At 36.0% G+C, this 27,161-nt stretch overlaps 1 protein-coding gene across 1 annotated transcript in view; it reads left to right on the top strand.

Moving 5' to 3' along the window:
• The window catches only part of LOC149797444 (alpha-1,3-mannosyl-glycoprotein 4-beta-N-acetylglucosaminyltransferase B-like), a 77,676-nt gene that overhangs the window by 12,015 nt on the left and 38,500 nt on the right, over positions 1 to 27,161 (top strand). Inside the window, exons 2-5 of the mRNA XM_089962256.1 lie at positions 7,794 to 8,066; positions 11,598 to 11,769; positions 13,088 to 13,257; positions 22,540 to 22,673. Of these exons, the coding sequence (XP_089818382.1) occupies positions 7,976 to 8,066; positions 11,598 to 11,769; positions 13,088 to 13,257; positions 22,540 to 22,673 (567 nt within the window). The 5' untranslated portion in view covers positions 7,794 to 7,975. The remainder of the gene's footprint in view (positions 1 to 7,793; positions 8,067 to 11,597; positions 11,770 to 13,087; positions 13,258 to 22,539; positions 22,674 to 27,161) is intronic.

The following is a 27,161-nucleotide window of genomic DNA, read 5'->3' on the forward strand; positions in this document are numbered from 1 at the left end:
CTATACAAAGTCCTCATTATTATTATTATCATCCAGTATGGCCACTACAACAACCATCTTGAAATGTTGCTACTCCTCCAAAATGTGAAGTCATATTGACAGGGGGTCTTCACCAAAAGTTCTTGTGATGTGCATCCCAAATTGAAATCATGTTGACAAAATGTCCAATATGTAGTCATCTTCAAACTTTTGTTTCCGCTACTCTTCAATGGAAAGTCATTTTGTCATGGGGTTTCTTCAGTAGAGTTCTTATGGTGACTACTTGGTCTTAAATAAAAATGACATTCATTTGGAAGGAGCAGAGATAGGAAACATTTTCAAGATACCCACCTTGATGGCAACATTGATGGTTAGCATTTTCAAAGTTCTGGTATTTTTACATCGTCTTGGTGATTAACTCTTACTATGATTTTTCCAGTACATAGTCCAGAAATTGCTTTGTAGGTATCATATTTGGTGCTGTTTATCTGTACACCTGTCCTTTTTTCAAATCCCTCTTGGAAGACTGATAGAGGGATTTCCGTAGGAAATCTTGAGATGTAAACGTCTGTGTACTTTCTCTGGATTAGCTTGGTAATAGGTGGAGGGGGGTAACTTTGACTGCCCTCTCACAAAGAATTATATTGCCTTTTGGCAGCATTAATTCTTTCTTTTTGGGATAAATTATGAATATCTCTCTTCCTATATTGGACAGTGTGTCCATATTTTGGGAGCTGATACTTCTAGCAGCCAGTGCCGCTAAAACTTCCATTTGTGGAAGGTCTATCTGTGCTGTTTATTTTGGAAAAGTCAATAGTTTGTGCCCATTGGTCATGATATGCTTTGATTAGACGGCCTTGTTCAATTTCCTCTACGTCAGTTTTAAAGAATTGCTTAGGAAAAGCCTCTCCGCTTACGTTTGGTGTTATATTGGTTGCCATTTTCTGTTGGGGTTTAGTAGCTCTAAAAAGGGCTTTATTGAGAAAATGATATATTTAAAACCACGGTTATAGTTAAAATATTTTATTGTACTGTCTTGCAAAACGCTAATGTTGTTTGTGTGATAGTGGATAGTATAAGAAATACCTGTCCTTTTGATTGTGCGGGGAAAAAACTCAGTCTCAGACCTTGTTCCTTGTGATGACCTGTTCTTGTATTGTAGTTATACCATCAGCAGTAATCGATTGATTGGATTTATGTCGCATGCACCCAGAGATGTCAGAGATGCTTTTAACTCAGCATTTATAAGGAAGAAGTGGTCCTGTCTTGAATTCTTGGAAATTCATTTTGCCATTAGAACATCATTCCCATTAAGGGACTCTGATCTTGGGCTTGGAATGATGTCAATCCCTCCATGTTTATATAGTTTGCATTACTAATGAAAGTAACAACCTATATGTTCTTATTAAAGTGAGTAGTACAGTATAGATCCACCGAACTTTTGTGTCATTCTTAAATTGCACGGGAGGTAATTTTAGTTTTATGTAATTGATTATTATATAAGTTACCTCCCTTGGACATTTTTCCGCTGGTGATGGTACTTGAAACAATAGAAGAAAATGATTTTCAAAGGAAATCATGACAGTAATTCCTCAATAGTAGTAGAAATTCTCTAGTGGCACATAAAGAAAAGAAAATTTAGAATAATAATATAAAGATTATTTTAGCTCTGTATTAATGATAGTTAAAGAACCATGAATTGCATTTTATTTTGAGTCATGTTCTTAACTTTGATTGCATGTAAATTAGCATCACCAAAGTCCTCTAAGCCATTAGTGTTTTCAGTACTTTGATGTTTTGGATGTCCTAAATGGACTGTAGTTTCTCCAGCATGCTCATTGATGTAGAATATGTACAGTGCCTCTGCTGCTGGTCATAAGAGGTGATTAATGGATGTGACCTTTTTTGTCTTGGGATGCAATCTGTGATGATGTTCACATGAAGAAGGTTCTGACCTTTATAAAAGAGCTATGTTTATATATATATATATATATATATATATATATATATATATATATATATATATATATATATGTAACAAAAACATTGTACAAAAACACCATTTCATAAATGGAAAAAGCTCTATTTTCATCATTTTCTTTGGTTTCTTAGGAAATTGTGCAAGCTCAGTGGTTAGCATGCCGGACTCATTCCCCATATACCTAAGCACAAAATAGTCTACTAGTGTTGCTGTGCCATAAAACCAACTATATCAAGCAATGATGTGTTTTAATAGAGAAAAGAATCAATAATCACATTTTCATCTAGTAATTTCTCAACGTTTTTGCAAATGTCCTATGATGTTCTATATGGAAAATAATATTCGTGCTGGGCTATGTTTTGTACCACAGAGATGTTAAGCTGAGTGTTGACAGCCTTTGCATTGCATTAGCTTCATTGTTTGATTGGTTTTGTTTCAAAAAAGACCAGGATCAGATGAATTTTTGAAGTCTTTTGGATTGACATTAAGGAATTTGTAGTTAGAACAAGTATTGAAGGATATGAAGCTGGATCATTTTCAGCTGTGTTTGAGTGAGTCAAGGCATTACAAATTGCATTCACAAGGATGATAAACAAAGGTATTCCTGAGGAACTGGCATCCAATATCTCTACTTCCAGGGTTCCCACACTACCGGGAAATTGGGAAAAAGTCGAGAGAAATGATTTTTTCTCCAGATGCGTGAAAAGTCCTTGAATTTTGCAAATATTGATGAAAGTCAGGAAAACCCCAGGAATTTTCCACCACCACTTGATGCTTGAAACAGTCACATAATTGAGTCGTAACTAAACTGATCATGAGTTAAATATATAGAGTTCTAACCAGAATATTGGGAGGGTGCAGTATGGATAATTTGGTTGCTTGCAATAAACATATATCCTGAGTCAATCCAAATGCCCAGTGGATTAGATTCGTCTAGTTGACTTTTATTTTCAAAGGCAGCACAATATCCATATCTTTCCTTACATGTTAGGTATGAAAACCATTCTAGCATCACAAGAGGCCAGCATTGCCATTTACCGGATGGCCTAGCAAACTTTAAACATTGTTAGATTGAGTGATACATGAATGAAATCGATATAAAAACTACTTATTTTGTCAGAAATTGTGAGTATTAAAATCATTATGTCTTTAATCTGCTGAAAAACAAGAAAAAACTACATCATTGATAAAATGTGACCTGGTACTTGCAATTTGCATTGCTAGTCGCATGAGTACACCAATCTAACAACCTGCATTAGCAAATGTTGTAGAGAAAAAATAAAAATAAGTGAAAGTTATATACTGGTTGTAATAAAAATACAAAAACGAAAGAACACAAAAATCTCCATATTTATATATTCCAAGAACAACTTCTGGAGTTTTGTTGTATCTTGTGACTTCCACATTGACATGTGATCTCTGCTTGATAAATCAGACCGGCCAAATTGCTGGTTTTTACAAAAAGTAACTGACTTTCATTTAATATAATTGAAAATCTGTACAACAACATTATAAAAGAGTTTGTTGTTGATATTACATGATTGTTGGACTTCCGATCTTGTCATTTGAGGTTTGTGAAGTCATATGACTAGTAGTGTAAATGGCGAGTACTGGGTCAGGTTTCATCTACTCCGTAGTTTCGTCTTGTCTGTCAGCGGAGTAACAACAGTGATTGTAATACTTGCCATTTCTGAGAAAATAAATGATTTTCCTGTCGATTTCATGCAGGTATGAGTTGATATAACATAAGTTTACATTTTCTGTGCCCACTGGTAAGTGTCTACCATATGTCGCTACCGCACGCAAATTCAAATGTTTTGATATGCAGTTGCAATGACCCTAGGACCCAACCTAAATGTCCAAGTATGAAAAATTGTGTGGAAATATCGGAGAAAATGCGGATTAGAAAATAGACTGCTATTTGTTTTAAGCCAAATTTGTAGTCCTAATTGTTGAATCTCAGAGCTGAAATGAGAAATTGTCATCCCTTGTATTATATATTAAAAAACGATATGAGTAGCAACCCCAGATAGTGCCTACTCCTTATCGGTAAACTGGGCGAAGATTGAAATCAACTTTTTCTTGCACTGTGTGCACAGAATTTGTATTAAAATCAATACTGATACATGTAATAACATTTTTATGAAATAAACTTTATTTAAAAAGGCTTTGAATTATCTACAAAAGCATATAAATTTCATTAATATGTACTTTTTATTGTATAACCATATGGTCATGTAATCATTTATCAAAATTGACGGCTCAGTTAATTGCTATTTCCTGTGAGCGTGCGTTGACACCAGTGTGTTTGATTTGCAAATGTGGGTCACAAAAACCTAATGAATACTAATGAGGTGTTCATCATTGAATGGGGAATGAATCACGTTTCCGATGGTGGTTTGAAAATTTGCATATGATGACCTTGTGCTGAGAAAATAATCCCTAAAGTATCTCTAAATTTTTTCAACTCACAAACATTATATTTAAATTTTCAATATATTGTTACAAAATACACATTCTAATCTTTCTTTCGATACCAAATTATGAGCCCCTGTATCAATGTGGGTTTGAGAACTGGGTTAACGAATTACAAGAAGACAAGTTGATTATACAGAAAATCCAGTCTTTGTTTAGACAATAGTATATAATTTTGAAGGTCTTTTGTCAAAATTTAAATCAACCCTTTTGAAAATGTTTTTTAAATGATGGATTTTTAACCAGATCGCTTGAAGGAGATTAGGTTGTTTGAAAAATCATGTTTGGGATTTTATTGGTGCTGATAAATTCAGGGTTAAACTCTTTTCGTTACAAGGCAAGATTCTAATTATTTGCGTTTATTTTTTTAAATTTTATACTTTAATAGGACCTGTTTACTTACTATAAGATGCACACATACATATATATATATATATATATATATATATATATATATATATATATATATATATATATATATATATATATATATATATATAGCTTAAGGTTTGAAAGGAGAAAAAAAACAATTTATTTTCATTATGTTATTCCCTCCTAGCAACATATTGCAGCAAAATAAAGTTAGAATTTTTATTCTATACATTGAAATGACTTTACTCGCAAATTTATAGGAATATAATCTAACTTGTTTCATGTGATACATTTTATTGTTTTGTACATGATCATCTTTTCTGACTTTGATGCTTTTGGAGAGTCTTGAAAGAGAAACATCTTTAGATTTAGAAAATGCATGTTTTATAATCTAAAATGTTCTTTAATTCCATTCAGTAATGGTCATATTTGAACCTTGAAAAATGTAATTTCATCCTGGAAAAACCCTGGAAATGACCTGGAAAATTTATCTGTAGAAAAGCGTGGGAACCATGTACTTAATGTATTGCTGAATGAATTAGGTCAGTTCTAATGAAATACTATCTGAGGATCAAATTGTTTTTGTAAAGGAACGCTACATACATTGGTGAAAATACAAGGATTATATATGATATTATGCACATTACAGAAGAGTTAAATATTCCAGGTGTACTATTATTATTCAATTTATATTATTTTTCATGGAGATTTATTTATAATGTTATGACGTTTTTTACTTTTAGAACCAGTATTAAGGCACTGGGCCTAAACTTTTTATTGTAATATCTGATTAGCTTTCTTTAAGAGTTTTTCAAAATTTCCAGAGGTTTTTGACAAAATCACCATTTTTCTTCTTATTATGTGCAGATATTGTTTATACTATCAAAGAATAATACAAATATAAAATATATCCCTGTTATTCTCTACAGAAGTTTTAAACTTGTTTGCAAGGATTTCATGACTGAAACTTAAAATTTCCAAAAATGAGAGCAGTGTTGACATTGAGTCAAATGCAGAAACATTTAATCCCAGATTAAAATTACAGTGAGTGACTGAATTTACATCACTGGGCATACAGTTTTTGGTGGATTTGTATAAAATAATATAGTTGAATTTTGAAATAAAAATAAAAATGTTAAAAACATTGTTTTAAACATTTGGAAAAGATATCCTTAACATCAATTGGTAACAGTTTTTAAAAGTTAAATTGTTCCAAAGTCTAATCATTTATTGATCTCGTTACCAAATCCTCTGCAAAGTCTTATCTGGGAATCAAAGTTAAAAAAGTGGTTATGATTAAAACTTTTTAAAGGCTGCAGTGATAGATATTGATAAATTTATATTAGGTTTGAAAATAACATGGATTCATAGAGTTCTTCTACCTAATAGAAAATTGGTCATTTTGTTTTGATGTGAAATATGCATGGTTATGTACCTGTTCTGGTCAGGAGATAAAAATGTGATGACATTAACCAAAAAGACAAAAAGTGATTTTTGGCATTATGTTTTACTGGCTTGAAAACTGTTATACAGAAGAATATACACAGGACAGGAAAAGATGTTATGAAAACAAGTTTCTGGATGAACTCCCTTGTAAGGTGAACAACGTACCCATTTTCTAAGGAAATGGTTTGAACATAATATAATCTATGTTGATGATATGCTTACAGATCATGGAACTATTAATGACTTTGATACCTTGAATGCTAAATACGGTCTCAACACAAATTTCCTTGTATTTCAAGTTATTGTTCAATGTGTAAAGTTCTTATGTAAAAAGTTACTGCTGAATATAATGATACTGGTCAGACCATTTATCCTTCTTCATTTAAGTATTGTCTCTTATAACCATAAAGGATGTAAAAAATATTACAAATCACTTTTGAAGAAGGATGTTAAATCAACTAGTGAAAAAAATTAATGAAATTTTCAAGTTGAATATGGATACATGGACTAATATACCTGAAGATTTTACAATAACAAGAAACTAAAAATTAGATTGGTTTAAATGCCATGTTACTCTTTGAATTTTACCAATAAAATCATTTCTGTATAAGATTTTAAAAATATTGTCTGACACTGATAAATTTACTTTTTGTAAAAAGTTCCTGGGAACAATAATGCATTTGTTTTGGAAATGTAATGTGATAATCAGGCTGTGGAATGATGTGTCCCACTGGATTCAGAATAAAGTGAACGTATATTATGCCGAGTGCATAAATTGTTATATTGAGAGATACAAGTAGAAATGGAATATATGAGCAACCTTTTTATTTTTGTTTTCTTGTAGCCAAGTACTACAACTCTGTATGTAAAGTGAAATAGGCCTAGATTAGATGGGTTGAAAGATTTTCTTAAAGACCACTATAAACTGGAAAAACATATTGCAATCAAATCTGAAAAGAAAGAAGCATGTATTTTCATTTGGGAACGGGGGAACCATTATTTCACCAGTAACTGAGAAAGGTATGTTATAATTCAGATGCTTGTTTTATAGCATCATCTGACAGTTTGTAATATGTTGGTAATATAGGCTAAAATCATCACACACAAACATGTATATTTATTTGGGTCTGATTTGATGGTAAACAAAATAAAGGACTATAGGACTATACTATCACAAATTCTGTATCCCCTTGATGCTGTATATGCATGGGTGCTTGAATGTGTATGTGTGGGGGGAGTCTTTCTACACTACATTTATTTCCCATGGATTATGTTTGATTGTAAAGTGACCTTGCAATGGTTCCTTGACCCAATGGTCAACCTATTACAGAGGCAGTAAGAACAACAAGAATTCTTGCATTTAGTCAGACATCAAAGACAATATAAGCTTCATTTACCTGTTTTTCAGTCAGAACTATTTCACCTATGTATATGGTAGTATAACAGAAACTATAGATAAGAGAATTATAGCAAATTACAGCAGGGTTATCATGATTGTTCTAGTGTTACATGATGTCCCAATTTCTTTTGTATTCTGCAGGAGATAATTGGAGAATGCAGATGACGTCAACCTTGTGAGCCATGTGCCCTGTTCAGGCCCTCTCTAGTGTGGTGAAGACCTGTGAATCCTTGAAACAGTTCGATTGGTTAAAATTGATTACATCAGCATCGACTGCAGCAACAACAACAACAGCAACAACAGGCTAATGTCCAAAGAGATCAATGCAAGCACCTCGAATAAAGGATGTTATTTTTACAGGGATCTTTTTGTGTGTACTCACATTCTTTTGGATCATAGCCATTTCAAGAGAAGGTAGTTCAAATCACAATGTAACTGTGCTTTATTTTATTTGTCAATCAAATGGTCAGTTGAAAATACAAAATTATCATTTTTTTTAGTTCACCCATTATGTAAGGCCAAGTGAGGTTATAATGTGGTCCTGCATGCATCATGTGTTTGTCGACTAATGCAATTTGTTAACTTCTAAAAAATAAAAGTGAACCAGTTTGGAGTAAATTTGGCAGAGAACATCATGACAGGAGGAGTTTTCAGGTAACAATAAACAATAAAGTAATTCTTTTGAGAGTTGACTAGAATTTGATGTCTTTTGTGGTTGTGGAGCATAGAAACATGGCTGTATAAGAAAAGTGAAGGTAAGATGACTAGTTTTTCTGTAACTTGTACTGTACATGTATACAGAGTAATTTTTTATGATGCAGACCTACTTAACTTAATGTTACTAGGAATAACAGGAGTGAATTTATAACATACTTTTGATGAATTTTCAGTGATTTGTTTATTTAATTAATAGTGAATAATTTCATTAATATTTGTGAAAGTTTAGTTGTTACACGTGCAGCTTAAAGCCGTTAACACTTACTAATTAGACAAAGCAAATTATTTACCTAAAAATATATTTGAATTGATAAGATTTGTTTATCCATGTTCATTTCTGTCCTTGGTTTAAGCAAACAGTCTAACAAATTTTAAATATTCTGTAATTGATCGTAAAAATATTGTACCAGTTATAACGACCTTCATCAACACAACTATCCCAACGTGGACATATTCCTTCTTGATATAAACTGAAGTCTGGTCCGTTCTTGAGTGAATATATTTGAGTAAATAGGTTTAGCTTTGTGCATACTTGTCCGTGTGCACATGTGTTAATATGTATGAGTGTATGTACAGGAAAATCTTGAGCATATGAAGCCAACATGGTTTGGCAATCTGGATATTGGTACATGTACATTTCTATGAACAATTCATACAGAGCGAATTTGACAATTCACTCAGCCAGCTTGAAAGGCATGTTAAAGGTGGGGTGAATTTCCCAGTCATTTAACCTGATAAGGTGAGTGCAAATTCAGGGCTGACCTTGCTTCTCCAAAACGACAATTATTTTTTAAAATAATATTGCTGACTTTGTTCATTGAAAGTCTGGAAAGTTTGTTTTCATTTTGTTTTGGTTACTTTGTGCTTACTAATCAGTACTAACAAAAGCTTACCAGAGGAATATCTGACTGGTGTTAGTTTGAAGTTACTTACAACTGGTCTTAGAAGTTGATAGACCTGAATGGATGCCTGGATCAATGACAGCACAACACATTGTGATGAAAGATGGAAGTTTATGATATGAATTAATAAAAATATGTATACTACAAATACAGTGATTCTTTCAAGCTCTAAACACGCATCTCATTCAGTTACTTTATCCAGACTTTCACAAATAGGAAAACAAAAAGTCATTCATATATTAAAATGTATGATGGTAAGATTCGTATAATCTCGCATAATGGAAGTGAGATTCACATAATCTCATGTACATGTAATTTCATGTAATGAAAGTGAGATTCAAATAATCTCATGGAATGAAAATAAGGTTCAAATAATCTCATGTAATGAAGGTGAGATTCAAATAATCTCATGGAATGTAAATAAGATTCAAATAATCTCATGGAATGAAAATATGGTTCAAATAATCTCATGTAAAGAAAGTGAGATTCAAATAATCTCATGGAATGTAAATAAGATTCAAATAATCTCATGGAATGAAAATAAGGTTCAAATAATCTCATGTAATGTCATGTAATGAAAGTGAGATTCAAATAATCTCATGGAAAGAAAATAAGATTCAAATAATTTCATGGAATGAAAATAAGATTCAAATAATCTCATGGAATCAAATGACCCAATTGTACTCAGTTGAAACAATCAACTGAAACAAACATATGACTCAGTCATTTGTGCAGCCATATGATTTAAAAATATTTGTAAAAACTTGCAAATGTGTCCACCAACAAACAATACAGTTCTCCTGAATTCTTGGGTGGCCCACACTTGTATCAGCCACAGACAGGCTCCATCATGCACACAAGTTTACAAATTAGCTCTTTCGTCTTCATATGGCCTTGATGGTTACATCATCTTCCATATCGACACAGACTGCCAGACAGATAGCCTGAGATACCTGCACACACATACACACCGACAGCACAAAGTTCTCCTAAATTGGGTTGGCCCACTTGTATTGGCCATGCCCACCCTTCTTGGATCAACCATGCGCACAGACTTACTTATAGACATACGGACAGGTACCGACAGGTACAGAGAGCTACAATGAAACCAAAGGTCATAATAACGGGTACAGAATTAAAATCTATGGATACATGCTACGAAATTAAACCCCTAATAGCAATTTGTAACAATTCAAAAGTTCATAATGTTTCAGATCCGCGTAGGAGTAAAGGCATCATTTCACGATACAACATTAAAAGCTAAATATGCTTCAGGTATCAAATAAAATACAAATGTAACACTTACTCCTATAGCTGGAGAACAAAAATGGAGAATGTTCACTCCTTGACAAGATCCAAAGACCAGTGTGTCAGTTAGAAAACAAACTTGCCTTAAATCTACAGGAGAGTGAGTATTGGTAAAGGTAAAATACGCGGGCATACCGTGCTTTTAGTACTTCTTGCCACAAGCAATCTACGACGAGATACATGCTAGTTCAGTTGCTTACCTAGTAGAACAATTATGCACCCTAAGTAATGTTGTATGCATGGTACAACGAATATGATCAAACTGTTCTAATTCGAAACCAAATTATTTCTTGCCTTATTATGTGACAAGGAACAGGAAAGGCATAGCAAGGGTTGATATAACTGCTTGCCCAAGGTCTGTGGAGTTTGATGAGAACCTGTTAGTACTGACATTGGCAGGCCTGCATGGCCAGTAAAAACTTCCTTCTATGTCAATGAAATTTTGTTTAGTTGATTCCTGCAGTGCCAGTTATTTCCATATGAGCTAGCCAATCTTGCCCAGGGAATAATCTGAATTAAGTCCATCCCTGCATTTTTATTCTCACTATCTTATTTCACTTAAGGCTTTTTAGCAATGACTTTGTATGGCATTATGTTTTATTCATTTGCATCAGTGAACTGTTCCTAGAAGAAAAATTATGATAAATAGCCACTACGTGAGTGTCTTTGGTGCAGAACATCATTCAATAATGGAAAATAACTTGCTTTGAATTGGACACTCTTGAAAAGCATGTTCAGTTTGAGGGAATATTCTGCCTCTAATTTTGTTATAAGCAATAAAGCAATATTTTCTTACAAATCAATATAGTGCACCAAAGATACTGAAGTTGCAGTTATTTATCACCACTGGTTTCCTTGTCTAAGAGGCTGAATTTGTCAAACACCTTGACCAATTGTTTTAATCAGCTTAGATTAAAAACCAATGAAAAAGCCCAAAGTCCAAATACTGACAACATACATGTAGGATGGCAAGATTGATTTTGCATTTTTATACCAGGTAAATTATAATGTATTTCAGATGGTAGCATGTACCGGGAAATATTGGAAAGCCGATTGGTGGACCTTCAGGAGCGAATGCGTGGAGTGGAACTACTGAGTCATCAGCGTGAGAATGACTTACAGATGCTTAGTAGTCAGTTTACTTCACTCCTTCAGATTATTTCTCATAAGCAGAACAGTGCAGCAAATGGGTAAGATAACAACCTTTGCTTGTTTTTGTTTTTGTTCATTTTGTTGGTTGGGTTTTGGTTGTTGTTGGTTTGTTTTGTTGGTTAGGTTTTGTTTTTTGTGTGATTTTTTGGTTGGAATTTTTTGTTTTATTTTTTGGTTGGAATTTTTTGTTTGTTTTCTTGGTTGGGTTTTTGATTTTTGTTTGTTTCAGTTTTTGTTTTGTTGGGTTTTGTAATTGTTTTTGCTTGTTTTGTTGGTTGGGTTTTGGTTGTTGGTTTGTTTTGTTGGTTGAGTTTTGGTTTTAGTGTTTTGTTGGTTGGGTGTTGGTCACTAGGCAAGTATAACTTTTCATCTGTTGTGCATCATAGATCATTCCTCAAGTGTCCATCAATGTTTGCTATTTTCTTTTCATGAAAGAATGGCCAGGTTCACTCTTAGAACAACCCCACCAAGATCTTAATCCAGACATTTCCAAAAATATAAGCTGCCACAAACAATACCTTCAGGTACCTGTGTTCAGACAGATACCTCAGTCCACATTGCCATTTGTGGGGGAAAAACACACAAGGTTAGAAGCCATTTTTCACCAGACACAAATCCCATGTTATACTCATGTTTCATTTTGGATTCTTTGTCAGAAAGGGCGAATCATATACCATTCTATCCCAGCTTTACTAGGAAATTCAGTGTCAGAAAGATTCAAACACACGTCATAGTTAAACATGTGGCAGAAGTGGAAAATGGAATTGATGGACAATGATTGTTACAAGCAGATGTCTGTTCCTGATTTTTACTGACACGGTGGTTTTGCACCACAATTGATGATTATTCATAATTGTTTATAAATATTTTTTTTTCACTTTGATTTGATAATAGGCTTATGAACTTTTTAAAATGATATTTTATACTTGAAAGTTAGTTATGCCTTACATAGCTGATATGTTATTATTACTTGCATCAGTGTGAATCCCCTCTCGAATGGCCACCCCTTTTTGGAGGTCACTTTTCTGCTGCAGAATATGTGATCTTATACGAGGGGACTGCTTTAAAATAATTCAAGTTTAGACATTGTACTGTACATATTTTTTAATACATATTTACGGGGTGGGTGGGGGCCTCAGGTTGCCAAGTGGTCTAAAACACTCGTCTCTACCAATCTCTGCCAAATGTGGGCATGTGGGAAAACTTGCCAGTAGCTTCCTGTAGGTTGGTGGTTCTTAACATGGTTTTCCTGGCTTCTTCTTCCACCAGTTATGCTGGCTGCCATGTATAGCCTATCATGCACTGAAAAAATGGTGTTAAACCCAAAACAACAACAGCAACAACAACTCTTTGCAGGTCTGATGTTGAGATTCTGTCCAGTTTTCTAGATGTAGAGAAGAACAGCAATTTGAGTGACAGTCGTGGATTGCTTCATCTACCCAGCATCTTTACATATCTACCTCATCTACTGCAGCATCCAGATAGTCTAAAGCCAGCATACAGACTCTCCAGGAATAGATTTGGAGGTGAGATTTAATGTGAAAATTGCACAAAGCAGTAAACATGCGTGCATGCTATTTTATGTGTTACCAGTTAATTCACGATGCACAGCTCCTGCTGTGGAATCTTAGGTACAGACATCATTATGAAATGGACATAGTTTTCAGATCTGGTTAGGAGTGCACAACAATCTTAAACATTTTGGATTCACTCATGGGGAGTAAGGGCTAGTGGGTGACTGTTAGATAGGGTAAAATTTTGAAGTTCCAGTGAATTTTCTGTTAACTTTTAGCTTCTTCTTTTACAAAAATACTTAACTGAAAGCAAATTAGTACTACTTCCATTGCTTTCCGTAGCAGATTCCCATGCTTTTTATTCCTTAGTAACCCCTCCTCCACCACCTCAACTACCACTGGTCCAAGTCCAGTACATACAATATGTGGTGTTTCCCTTCTGTATCTGCATATTTAATGTTTGGTTGGAAACTCTTTGAAAATGTCAGACTGTTATTTACATATTTTAAATTTGGTCTTTGACCCTCACATCACCATCACTACTGCTGTTAGCAGGTCAGGGAGTTAAAAATAATACCTGCATTGAACATGGGAACCATGTAGGCAAGATGTCAACCAAATGTAGTCAATTCCCTTTTGGTTTAATAGAAGGCAGTTTGGTAACTGTTGACCAACACTGTATTTATAGGTTACTGCATTTATATGGGAAAATATGAACGAGATTTGGGATGGAATACTGCATGACCTTGGGACTGCAGTATATTCTTCTGACAAAATGGGTTCATATTTTCCCATACAAATGCAGTAACCTTTTTATTATATGCTCATTTTTTTATTCTACCTAAGGTTTAATTATATAAACAAAATACACTACAAGAAACAACGTAAATGAATGAATGCCATATTCCATACTAAATACACAAGTGCAGATTTGTCATTACACAATGACATCATTATTAATGCACACATAACTCTGCCCAGATAAATTTGAACTTAGTTGCACACTCAACATAACTTTCAAAAGAAAATGGCGTGTCTTGTTAAAATTGAAATTTGCAGTCATATTGTGAATGAATGCGCATTGCAACAACTGTTCCATTTGATCTGGAATGAATATATTTTAGTATTTTGTTTCGATTTGATAAAGTTTGTGATTTTGGACTGGATTCATCTGTGCAAATTATACATAAAATACATCGGATTGAAGTGGCGCGGGAGAAACATGTTGACATCTGCAAATGTGTTTCTGTTTCTGTCATTGAATGTTTGAAATCATAATGTGGGAAAAATATGAAGTCTTTCAATTGCAATTATCAAAAAGACGCTATGGAATTTAATGCTTATTTCATTTTGAGTGCAGTAAGGAGGATGCAGTTGCACTTATCATCAAAATTACAACACAATTTCGAAATGTGTTATCCAGATTGAAAACCTATGACATGGCACATGTAATTCGGATTTGCAGAATTAAGAAAATACATTTTGAGAAAATCCAGGATATAAAACTGTAAGTATATTTTATTTTGCCATTCTTATCACCAGCTAAAGAAGAGAGTATATGACCTGTCACTTGTATGATATTTGTAAGGACATTATGTTGCGTCTGTTATATAATGTAGCTAGCCTAAATCTGTAACATTGTATCAACGCAGCTGGTTTGTGGCAGTCCACGAAACATCTGTTTTAGTTCATTCAGAAACAAATTTAAACAACCACAACGTAAAGAGCCTCTTACAAAAGTGTACATGATTTGTGTACAAATCAAAAGTGCTGGTGTCTGCATCCATTGTTTGTTTACAATAGAAGGTAGTTCCTTTATGCACGTGAATGCTATATGTGTATTGTCGCGCGCGTTCAGTCTCGGGGAATACTGAACGATTCTGGCAATGTAAAGCTAATGGGGGGAAAAAATGAGCATATAATAATACAATATTTCCAATACTTTTGTTAAAAAAATTGTCTGGGGTCATGCATTGGAGAGTAAGAAACTGTACTTATTTGTACTATTGTTTCATTACAGGCAGACAAGGAATGCTTTGGTGTGATTTTTCTGTGTAAAGACATGAAAAATAACAGTTTTAATCTGGACCGGATGTTCATGTCTATTATATGTCACTGAGTCTCTATATACACTGCAGCACTTAATATTTTTGATGGGGCCCCGAGTGGTCTAAAGCGCTCACCGTTACGGATCACTGCCATCTCACCTCTGTCTGCGTGAGTTTGAGTCTCAGCCTCGGCTAACGTTGGTACGTGAGAAAGCCTGCCAGTAGCTTATCGTGAGTTGGTGGTTCTTCCCGGGGTTTTCCAGGGTTCTTCCTCCACCAATTATACTGGCCGCCATGTATAGCCTATCTTGTGCTGAAAAATGGCGTTAAACCCTACAACAACAACAACAACAATATTTTTGATGCTTTTTTTTTGGATGTTTTTTGAACACAGTGGGTGGCTTTTGCATACTCTGTTGATGGGCATCTTGATACCTGTATTGATATACTTTAATTGTTGGTGTTTAATTATTGCAGTATTTGCATTTTTTAATTTCTGAATTTCTGTTGTAAAGGGATGAAATTTTAAAGTCATTTTTAGATTCAATGATGCAATTTTTTTGGTATATATTCAGCATCATTAGATATGTCTTGTGGACCACATCGGTGGGCCTATCTTCAGGGTCAAAATCATATGTCAGTATTTTTAGTTTTCTGTCAGACTTTTAACCACTCTGGTGGTCAAAAACATATAAAATGGTACTAACAGCTGCCTTGCTAGGCGCTCAGCATTAAGAGGTTAGTGTTAGGACTGGTCAGACTGGTGTCAGGATAATGTGACAGGTTGGGACATGATGCTACATGTCTGCAGCATGATGCCCCAGTGGTAGATATCACTATAAATTGCCATGCTGCAGACATCATAGCGATATGACTGAAAAATTGTTAAAGCTGTTAAAAATCCAAAACATACACACACACACACACACACACACATACTTTTCTTAATACACTGTAACAGTAGATCCATCTGATGTTAAATGATCAAAGTTAATATAATTATATGCCATCATTAGAAGGTGTGTTGCTTATTATATTAGGGGTCCTATCTTCAAGGTCAAGGTCATGGATTATTAATTCAGGTTTTCTATCATTCAGTTACCTTCATTTTTCAGATCTGAAACCCGATCAAAATACAGTATTAGTAATTTCAGTACTTAACAGTTCTAGGCCTCAGAAGCTAAAAGAGACATTCATTACATAATTTGGTTTATTTTGCAGCAAATGTGCTAAATGGTTATATGCTTGTTTAGATGGAGCCAGTCTAGAGTAGTTTCCACTTTGATGGAGCCAGTCTAGAGTAGTTTCCACTTTGATGAAGCCAGTCTAGAGTAGTTTCCACTTTGATGGAGCCAGTCTTGAGTAGTTTCCACTTTGATAGAGGGAATGATACCAAAATCCATTTGGTTGTCCATTATTACTTCCCCTCATGCCTTGCCAGCATGCTATTTTCAGAGTTATTGCAAACTCGTTTGTGCCTTTTTCCTAATGTTTTTCTAACTTCATCACAAGATGGCTGCCTAATCCTCTATAGTACTTTATCCCATTTTTGAGTCTTCTCAATGCATTTCTGATTGATTATGTGTTTTGTGTTAATTCTGTTTTCACCAGTATCTGCCATTATTATGTTGTCTCTATTTACAGGTGTTAATACAGTGGACAGGATTAAGTGATTAGGGTTCAATCGGTTTAAGCTGGCTGCAGATAACCATCTCTTGTGTATTTATTGTATGGTTAGGCCATACAGCTGATGTGTGTTCTCACTGGTGAGGATATGTTGGTGACCATCACTTTCCAAACAGTTTTCTCAGGAAAATGAGAGAGCTAACAAAATTGTGGTCCAGGATGCAGATGCCATCAGTCTTGCCACTGCTGCTGTTTCCATTGCAAATTTTCTTTTGACAGAATCCCTGAGGTTGCAGAGTTGATCCATTCCGAATAAAATCCTGGCTATCACTAGCACTACCCTTGCCATCACCCATGCAGCTGCAGGCAGATCAAATTTTTACAAAACTTCCTATTTGACCAGTGCCTAACATGGTAGATTCACATCACTTCCTATTTGGCCTTAACCTGACATGGTATTTAGGCCCCTCTGAGCCATTAGCAGATTCACATCACTTTCTATTTGGCCAGTGCCTGACATGGTATGAAGGCCCATCTGAGCCATTAGAAGATTCACATCACTTCCTATTTGGCCAGTGCCTGACATGGTATGATGGCCCATCTGAACCATTAGCAGATTTACATCACTTCCTATTTGGCCAGTGCCTGACATGGTATGAAGGCCCATCTGAGCCATTAGCAGATTCACATCACTTCCTGTTTGGCCAGTGCCTGACATGGTATGATGGCCCATCTCAACCATTAGCAGATTCACATCACTTCCTATTTGGCCAGTACCTGACATGGTATGATGGCCCATCTGAGCCATTAGCAGATTCACGTCACCTCCTATTTGGCCAGTGCCTGACATGGTATGATGGCCCATCTGAACCATTAGCAGATTCACATCACTTCCTATTTGGCCAGTGCCTGACATGGTATGATGGCCCATCTCAACCATTAGCAGATTCACATCACTTCCTATTTGGCCAGTGCCTGACATGGTATGAAGGCCCATCTGAGCCATTAGCAGATTCACATCACTTCCTATTTGGCCAGTGCCTGACATGATATGATGGCCCATCTGAACCATTAGCAAATATAACATCAGCACAGATGTACCTCTTTCCTGGGACAGCTAGTATCAGACTTCAGCACCAGAATCTATCATCCTATGGACCATACTAGCTCTAGTATAGCCTCAACCTACAGCTATTCAGGACATTGTATGGTGATTTATATTCTCAGTACACTCAGTCCTGGCAGCAAGAGGCAGCTAGCTATGTCAGTTCTAGCCTAGGCTTTGACCTAAATGCCCATTATAATTGGCATTATTGAACCATCTGAAGTGACTCATTCAATGAATGGAAATAGTGTGGACTGGCTCCAGACAGTTCCATAATTGGGCCCAGTCCCAGCTCTATGATGACGAAGTACCAGCTCTGGTGATGTCATGTTCCAGTATGCCTGATACCAATTCTGAACTATAAACAATACATGCAGTAAATGCCCAGTGATAACCAAGTCAAGATGGACCCCTAGCTTTGTTCACCATACCCTTGATCACTATCCTGCACATTCTGCTTTGTCAATTCAGTCATTGCACATTTCTCAGGAAGTTCCTACATCACTCTTCAAGGGGCCCCGAGTGGTCTAAAGCGCTCACCGTTCCGGATCACTGCCATCTCACCTCTGTCTGCGTGGGTTCGAGTCCAAGGCTCGGCTAGTGTGGGTACGTGGGAAAGCCTGCCAGTAGCTTCTCGTGGGTCGGTGGTTCTTCCCTGGGTTTTCCAGGGTTCTTCCTCCACCAGTTATACTGGCCGCCATGTATAGCCTATCTTGTGCTGAGAAATGGCGTTAAACCCTACAAGAACAACATCACTCTTCATTCAGGATTTCTGGCTTTTGCCACCATAGTTATGTCTACCTCTGCCTTCACCATCTGTGGCCTTTATAAATTTCCTGCATCTGTTCATCTCTTAGTCAAGAAAGACCAGCCACCATTGAAACAACCACCACAGTCTGGTTGAGGTGCTGACATCCTACCTTTGCTTTTGAAAGGCAGCTCTAAGACCCTGCAGATAGTCATGCTTTTTAAGCTCCCCATAACTGTGATGCTATTCTTCAGCTTGTAGAAAAAGATGTGGTACTATCTACATCAACCCTCCTGAAAAACCATTACAGATCTTTAGTTACATAATTCAACTCTCCCATCCTGTTTATTAGGACACTGTGGTTCAGCACAACAGGCTAGGAAGCACACCTCCTGTCCACCTTCCAATAAGTTAGCAGGCTGTGACTTCTTCAGGAGTGCTGATTGCTGACCAGTCTCATGGAGGGAGAGGTCAACATGCCTTTCAGTATGTCTGGGAAGGGCATTCTCATTCACTCTGATAATTCATCTGTTCTCAATTAAATCAGAGCACAAGATGAAACAAAGTCTCCTGACCTTTATCTTCTGATCTAGGATTACTCATGTGGTGGGGAAGGACATTCTCATTCATTCTGACAACTCAACTGTTAATTGTATCAGAAAGCAAGGTGGAATAAAGTCCCCAGACTTCTGTTGTATGATCTGGGATTTTCTCAGATTGTGTCATCAATAACTAATCCATATTCAAGTGCAACACATCCCAGGCAGACTGTGGTGTAGCAGACTCACAGTAGTAACAGAATCAGTTGATTCACACTGAATAGTTCATTCATCCCAAGGTCTTCAATCAGATATGCTTTAATGGGGTTTATATCACATGAACCAATTTCTGTTGAAGTGGGATTCCAAGCATCTTACTTTCATCTCTTCTTCCTATTCCCTATGCTTCTTTGAGGAGAATAATTTAAACCCCATCACAATTGAGGTCTACTTTTCATGATTTTGGATGCTTGTTACCATTATTAAATGGAGGATATAGGCAAGAACAAATGCATACCAGACCTTCTTATGAACTTTGATTTGTCACTTTTTGAAAATGGAATCTTACGTGGTTTTGACATAGCAGAAAAAAAACCTCTTTGATCCACTGTCTGAATCACTGTGACTATCATATGACACTTTATGACCCAATGACTAAAGCTCTGTGACTAGAATAAGACTTTCTTTGACCCATTGTCTAAATCTCTGACTTTAATATGACACTTTTTGACCCACAGTCTAAATCTCTGTAACTATAATATGACACTCTTTGACCCAGTGACTAAGGCTCCATGACTAGAATAAGAAATTCTTTGACCCATTGTCTAAATCTCTGTGGCTATAATATGACACCCTTTGACCCACTGTCAAAAGCTCTGTGACTTACCTCATTCAGAACATCTGCCTTGTTACATTAGCAACACCAAGCAGAATCAGTGAGGATACACACTTTATGGCTGAACAGAACTGTCTGCATTTCTGTCACTGTGGTCAGATGTATCTCATAACAGCCCAAATTTGATGGCCAATCTTTCATGAGAGGGATGTCTGTAGGACCCCCTCAAGGGTTCAGAAGTAAGTTGATCAGTGAAGGAGATCTCACTTGTTCTTGCCAATTGTATAAGGAATGCACACATTTTCCACTAAGGTGCTTTCATTCTGGATACATTTGGGTTAACCATTCAGCCAATTAGGAAATAACCCATGGCCAGATGAAGTGCTGATATGCATATTGACCCAGTGTTAAGGTGGTTTCCACTAGCACAGTGCTAATTTTTAAGTAAAATGTTTCTTTGCTAATACGACATGATCATAATACAGGCACATGTCCTACCTGCAGTTGCTTTCCTGGAAGAACTTGCAGGTTCATTTCAGTAGTATCTGTGTCATTCCATGCCAAATCACCCAGAGGTTCCCAGGTGACTCTCCGATTTCCATGAATTTTTTTTCCAGGAGTGCATTGATGTAAGTGATGTGTGTGTGTGTTAATGCACAAAATCAATTTTTAGCCTATGCTGGCCCTGTTATGATCTTGACAATTACATCCGGTTGTAATTATCAAAGAGAAAAACTTGACAGATGTGTGAAGCCCAAAACTCTATCATAACATTGTTGAGCCCATTTCCTATAAACATTGGCTTTTATAGACAGTGATATAATATTAATCTTACATGTACTTTGGTCAAGAATATTGGTTCTGGATACATTTGGGGAAAAAAGTAGCAGCTTGTGAGGGGAACATTTTACATTTTTGTACTAATATGCTGGCCACTGGTTGCATTAGAGGGGTGGTTGTTCTTGAGGGGTACTTTTGAATAAAAACTTGCCGGTGCCAAGGGATTCTGGCTGTAAGTGAGTGGCCACTGGTCCAGGGGAGGGTGGGGGGCATTCAAGAGGGGGACTACTGTAGATACAAAAGGATGGACAAGTTTAGCACTGTATGACCCTGTCATATTTTGAGGTGGGCATGCATATATAGGACAGGAAAATTTTAAGGTTTGGGTTCATTGGGTAGTTTTGATATCTAAAGATTAGCTCCACCCACTTAGTTACTGTTGCTCTGGCTCACAAGCTCTCATAAAAATGGTGATCTAGTAGAATCAGCAACTGATTTTACTGGAAAACATTCTTGACTTTATTTCTGGAACTTTCTGGAACTACTACTACACACAAGGATGTTTTCATGAAATTAGGATTTTTAATGGTGAAAATCACATCAAAGTTGCATCATATTGCTGGTGATCTATGAGGAAAAACTAACATACAAACTTCAAGATAACATTTTGCTAGAAGAGGACAAAATAGCAAACTCTTTCTTTCTTGCAGTTAGGCATACTTATCAACTATCGAATTTCAAGTACAGTTTCTGTATTTGTTTTAAATTTTTTGAAATAAATCTTTTGTCATGTACTTGCACCTATTAAATTTACATTGTTCATGTATAATTGTCATATTAGAATAAAACAGTTTTTCTATACAGTTAATAATTTACATATATTATAGTTACAATAAATAAATAATCAATTTATACAAAGTCACCTAAGTGAGAAACGGAATGCTTTATGTTCATTACGCCATGCTAACATGTATCCTGAGCTGCATGGATAACATAATCTCATAAGAATACCATTGATAAACAAGTAAATTTTAATTATATCTAATCCATTTAAAATGATCATTTACCATAATCTCCTAAAAAGAAGGAATTCTCTATGAGAACATTGAATAAGCCACTATTGGCACATTGACAAGGCATATATTTGCATCAGCTTTTACTTTTGTTCACAAATTAGTCTGACTCATAATATCTTACTTCATGGATGACATAACATTTAGCAGGTGTTATAATGGAATTTTGGTGGATTTTATCCTTGTTACTTAAGTTTCCTTTTCGATGCCTTTTTGGCAACACATAAGGTCACTTGGCACTATATAGCCAGGATCTTGCTGATGTGCCATTAAACCTAAATGTACAAATTTATAAAGTCTCTGTTTTTTTAATTACAGCTTTACCTGTTACAAAGGACTCTGACCAAAGCACACAGAATTTTGTGGTCACTTGAATGTATTTAATAAACATGTTTCAGTTTAATATAATAATTAATAAAATTGTTAGAACTTAATGATAAAATTAAAATTGTATATATATATTACATAATATTATATAATAGGTTCATATTGTAATATAAAGGTAAGGAACTGACCTGTTACTGTTGTCTTGCTTTTAAGCTTCTATTGTCCTTGGTATACCCACCATCAGGCGAGAAGGAGTTTCCTATCTTTGTCAGACTGTGCAGTCACTTATTGATGGAATGACGGAGGAGGAACGAATCCAGTGCCTTATTGTTGTCTTTGTTGCTGAGGTAACAGAATATTACTGTCCCTGGTGCTATTGTATGTTTGAAATTTTTTATGTTACTCACTTTGTTTTTGTCTTGCTTATGAAACAAAATATGTAAGGCTCACTAAAATGTGCAAATAAACCTCAGAATAAATGGATAAATACATATATAATTGAACTGGTTTGAATCAGTGCTGGCCCATCCATTGATGGACAAATTGAGTGGGTAAATGAAAGACTTAATAACTTGATGATTTGTTATTTTTTAAAATGATTGTAATGATTTTGTATCTCACTGAGAAATTTTATGTGATATATAATGTTTCATATATAAACTGATAAATAAAAAAATAAATAAATAAGATATACCTACTTTAAACAAGCTTTTAGAAAAATGAATCTGTGGATCAAGATTTTGTTTTTTGAGCATGATACAAGTCTTCTAATGCTTTTACTGCCCAGACAGTGGGTCTTTTGTGTTTTTGTTTTTCTGGTCTTTTTGAAGATTGCTTGTATCAAATAAAGTGTGAGGATTAAAATCAACATGAACCATCAGTCTTTTGTTGTTTGACAATAGTTCAGATTTCAGTGATAGAATATGATCATGTTTTGATGAATTCTCTGCCATCATAAATCAGACTGTATTTGTCCAAATGATCCATCTTTTAATGAATTCTCTGCCATAATAGCTCAGACTGTATTTGCCCAAATGTGCCATCTCATTGAAAAGCACAAATCCAGATCTGCCACACATTTTGAACTGTATTGACTCAGGTCTGTAATCACATAGAAAAAGGTATAGACTAAGAACCACCACACATTTTGAACTGTATTGACCCAGATATGTAATCACACTGAAAAAAGTATAGACTAAGAACCATCACACATTTTGAACTGTATTGACCCAGATATGTAATCACATAGAAAAAGGTATAGACTAAGAACCACCACACATTTTGAACTGTATTGACCCAGACTCAGATCTGTATACACACTGAAAAAAGTTATAGACTAAAATCTGCTGCATTTTTAAATTGTATTGACCCAGACTGTAATCACATAGAAAAAGGTATAGACAAAGAACCACCACACATTTTGAACTGTATTGACCCATATCTGTAATCACGTAGAAAAAGGTATAGACTAAGAACCACCACACATTTTGAACTGTATTGACCCAGACCCAGATCTGTATACACACTGAAAAAAGTTATAGACTAAAATCTGCTGCATTTTTAAATTGTATTGACCCAGACTGTAATCACATAGAAAAAGGTATAGACAAAGAACCACCACACATTTTGAACTGTATTGACTCAGGTCTGTAATCACATAGAAAAAGGTATGGACTAAGAACCACCACACATTTTGAACTGTATTGACCCAGACCCAGATCTGTATACACACTGAAAAAAGTTATAGACTAAAATCTGCTGCATTTTTAATTTGTATTGACCCAGACTGTAATCACATAGAAAAAGGTATAGACAAAGAACCACCACACATTTTGAACTGTATTGACCCATATCTGTAATCACATAGAAAAAGGTATGGACTAAGAACCACCACACATTTTGAACTTTATTGACCCAGATCTGTAATCACACAGTAAAAGCTATTGACTAAGAACCACCACACATTTTGAACTGTATTGACCCAGATCTGTAATCACACAGAAAAAGGTATTGACTAAGAACCACCACACATTTTGAACTGTATTGACCCAGATCTGTAATCACACAGAAAAAGGTATTGACTAAAAGCTGCCACACATTTTTGAACAGCAGACCCAAATGTGTTTACAGTGAATATCATAGACCCATTGCTGACAGTATAGACTCATCATCTGTCATAATACTGCCAACATGGTAGTCTCAGATATGCAATCCCAGAATGAACAGCATACTTGGATATGCCATCAGATAATGTTAATAGCATCAACTCAGATCTGCCATCCCACAGTGCACATAATACAGTCAGATCTGCCATCCCACAGTGCACGTCATACACTCAGATCTGCCATCCCATAGTGCATGTCATACACTCAAATCTGCCATCCTACAGTGAACATCATACACTCAGATCTGCCATCCCACAATTAACATCATACACTCAGATATGCCATCCCATAGTGCACATCATACACTCAGATCTGCCATCCCACAATTAATGTCATACACTCAGACCTGACATCCCACAGTGCACATCATACACTCAGATCTGCCATCACACAGTGCACGTCATACACTCAGATCTGCCATCCCACAGTGCACGTCATACACTCAGATCTGCCATCCCACAGTGAACGTCATACACTCAGACCTGACATCCCACAGTGCACATCATAGATTCAGATCTGCCATCCTACAGTGAACGACATACTCAGGTCTGCCATCACACAGTGAACATCATAGACTCGGGTCTGACATCAGATAATATGAACATAATAGACTTAGATCTTCCATCAGGTATTGTGAACAGAATAGATTCATATATGTCATCCATCGGTGAACAAAATAGATTTGAATATGCCATCCAACAGTGAACATGAACAGCATAGACAAATATGCCATCCAACAGTGAACGTGGACAGCATAGACAAATATGCCATCCAACAGTGAACGTGAACAGCATAGACAAATATGCCATCCAACAGTGAACATGGACAGCATAGACAAATATGCCATCAGAAAATGTGAACAGCATAGACAAATATGCCATCAGAAAATGTGAACAGCATAGACAAATATGCCATCCAGCAGTGAACGTGGACAGCATAGACAAATATGCTATCAGATAATTTGAACAGTTTATTGTAATGAGAAAACCCAAGAACAATAGTTTTCATTTCATATAAACTAATTTTCTTTTTGGTGAAGTTTATGTTTGATTTTAATTGTTAGTGGGCTTTGTAGCACCATCTAGCATTTTAGTTTTTGATCATGTGATTCCACCTGTTTGGTATATATATATATATATATATATATATATATATATATATATATGTGTGTGTGTGTGTGTGTGTGTGTGTGTGCCAACTTTAGTTGCAATGGTGGTGTGTTATGAAATGGTGTTGTGTGAAGACATCCCCTTTTCAAGTGAAGCAGTATAACCATGCAGTCTTAGCAAGCACATTTGGTTGTAGTTCACTGAACAGGAAAAGGCCAGGCCAGGGAATCTAAAATGAGTTGGGACTTGGTCTTTTGCCAACCAGAATACATGGACTGCAAGGCTCATTCAAGAAGCACGAAAATCATGGCATCATGACCTTGTGACAGTACACCTTTTAACTGAAGATCTCACTTCTCTCATCATTTCTTGATGTTAGTCTCTCTGTTGATCTTGAGCGAGTAACAACTCTCAACCACAACCTGATGAACAGCCCAGTCGGCTGCAGAGAGGATGACACAGTTGATGACTCAGCGACACAGTTGGCGACCCAGAAGGATGACTCAGTTGATGACACAGTGACACAATTGATGACACAGCCAGCGACCCAGTCAGTGACTCAACAACCCAGTCAGCATCCCAGAAAGACAACCCAGTCAACAACTCAACCACCCAGTTGGTGACCCAGAACGACAACTCTGCGAATCTATTGATGACTGTCAGCAACCCAAGGATGACCCAGTCGATGTCTCAGGGAATCAGTCAATGACACAGTCAGTGACCCAGGAGGATGACCCAGTCGATGTCTCAGGGAATCAGTCAATGACACAGTCAGTGACCCCAAGGATGACCCAGGAGGACAACCCGGTAGACAACTCAGCGACTCAGTCAGTGACAAGAAGCCAGGAATAAGATGGTACTCAGCTGGGGTAGAAATCTGTTGCACTCTGGAGTGCCAGTCCTCAGACAGATACAGCAGGGTATCACTCCTGGGGTATCGCTCCAAATACAAGGACTTATTCTAAAGAACCTGAGATAGCAAGATTTGGGGTAGTGTAGCTGATGGAAAGTGAGAGTGAATGCTGCTACTGTAGACATTCCCAGCTCTTCCTTCAAACGGTGAATAGCTTAGACAAAGAATTTCAGCCATACAGTGAACAGCATAGACTCAAATCTGCCATTATTATTTTGAACATCATAGACACATGTTAGTCATCTCATGGTGTTAGTATAGACTAAGACCTGCAATCATGCAGTGAACAGCATTGACCCAAATCTGCTATCTTATAATGATATGACAGATCAGGGTCTATTATGTTACTTGCTGGAGAATGATAAGGAGAACAAGCTGCATAGATCTTATTCAGACAGAATGTTGTTTAAAAGCTGATCTTGTTTTGTATAATTCATTTTGATGAGTGTATGTTACTTGAATGGATATGATATTAAAGGGTGGAAGTCATCTGAATTTTTCCTGATTAATAGTGCATAAAATGGCATGACTCTTCTTTGACATGATACCAGTCTGTTGGAGGTCAATTAACCCATGGGAAGCAAAATCATCGCGGTTAAATGCCATGATTGAATGCATACATTGGTGTCCAAGGCAAACTTAGAGCTT

Source organism: Sinohyriopsis cumingii, chromosome 6, assembly GCF_028554795.1.
Source record: "Sinohyriopsis cumingii isolate HCF-2022 chromosome 6, ASM2855479v2, whole genome shotgun sequence".
In the NCBI taxonomy this organism is placed as follows: Eukaryota; Metazoa; Mollusca; class Bivalvia; order Unionida; family Unionidae; genus Sinohyriopsis; species Sinohyriopsis cumingii.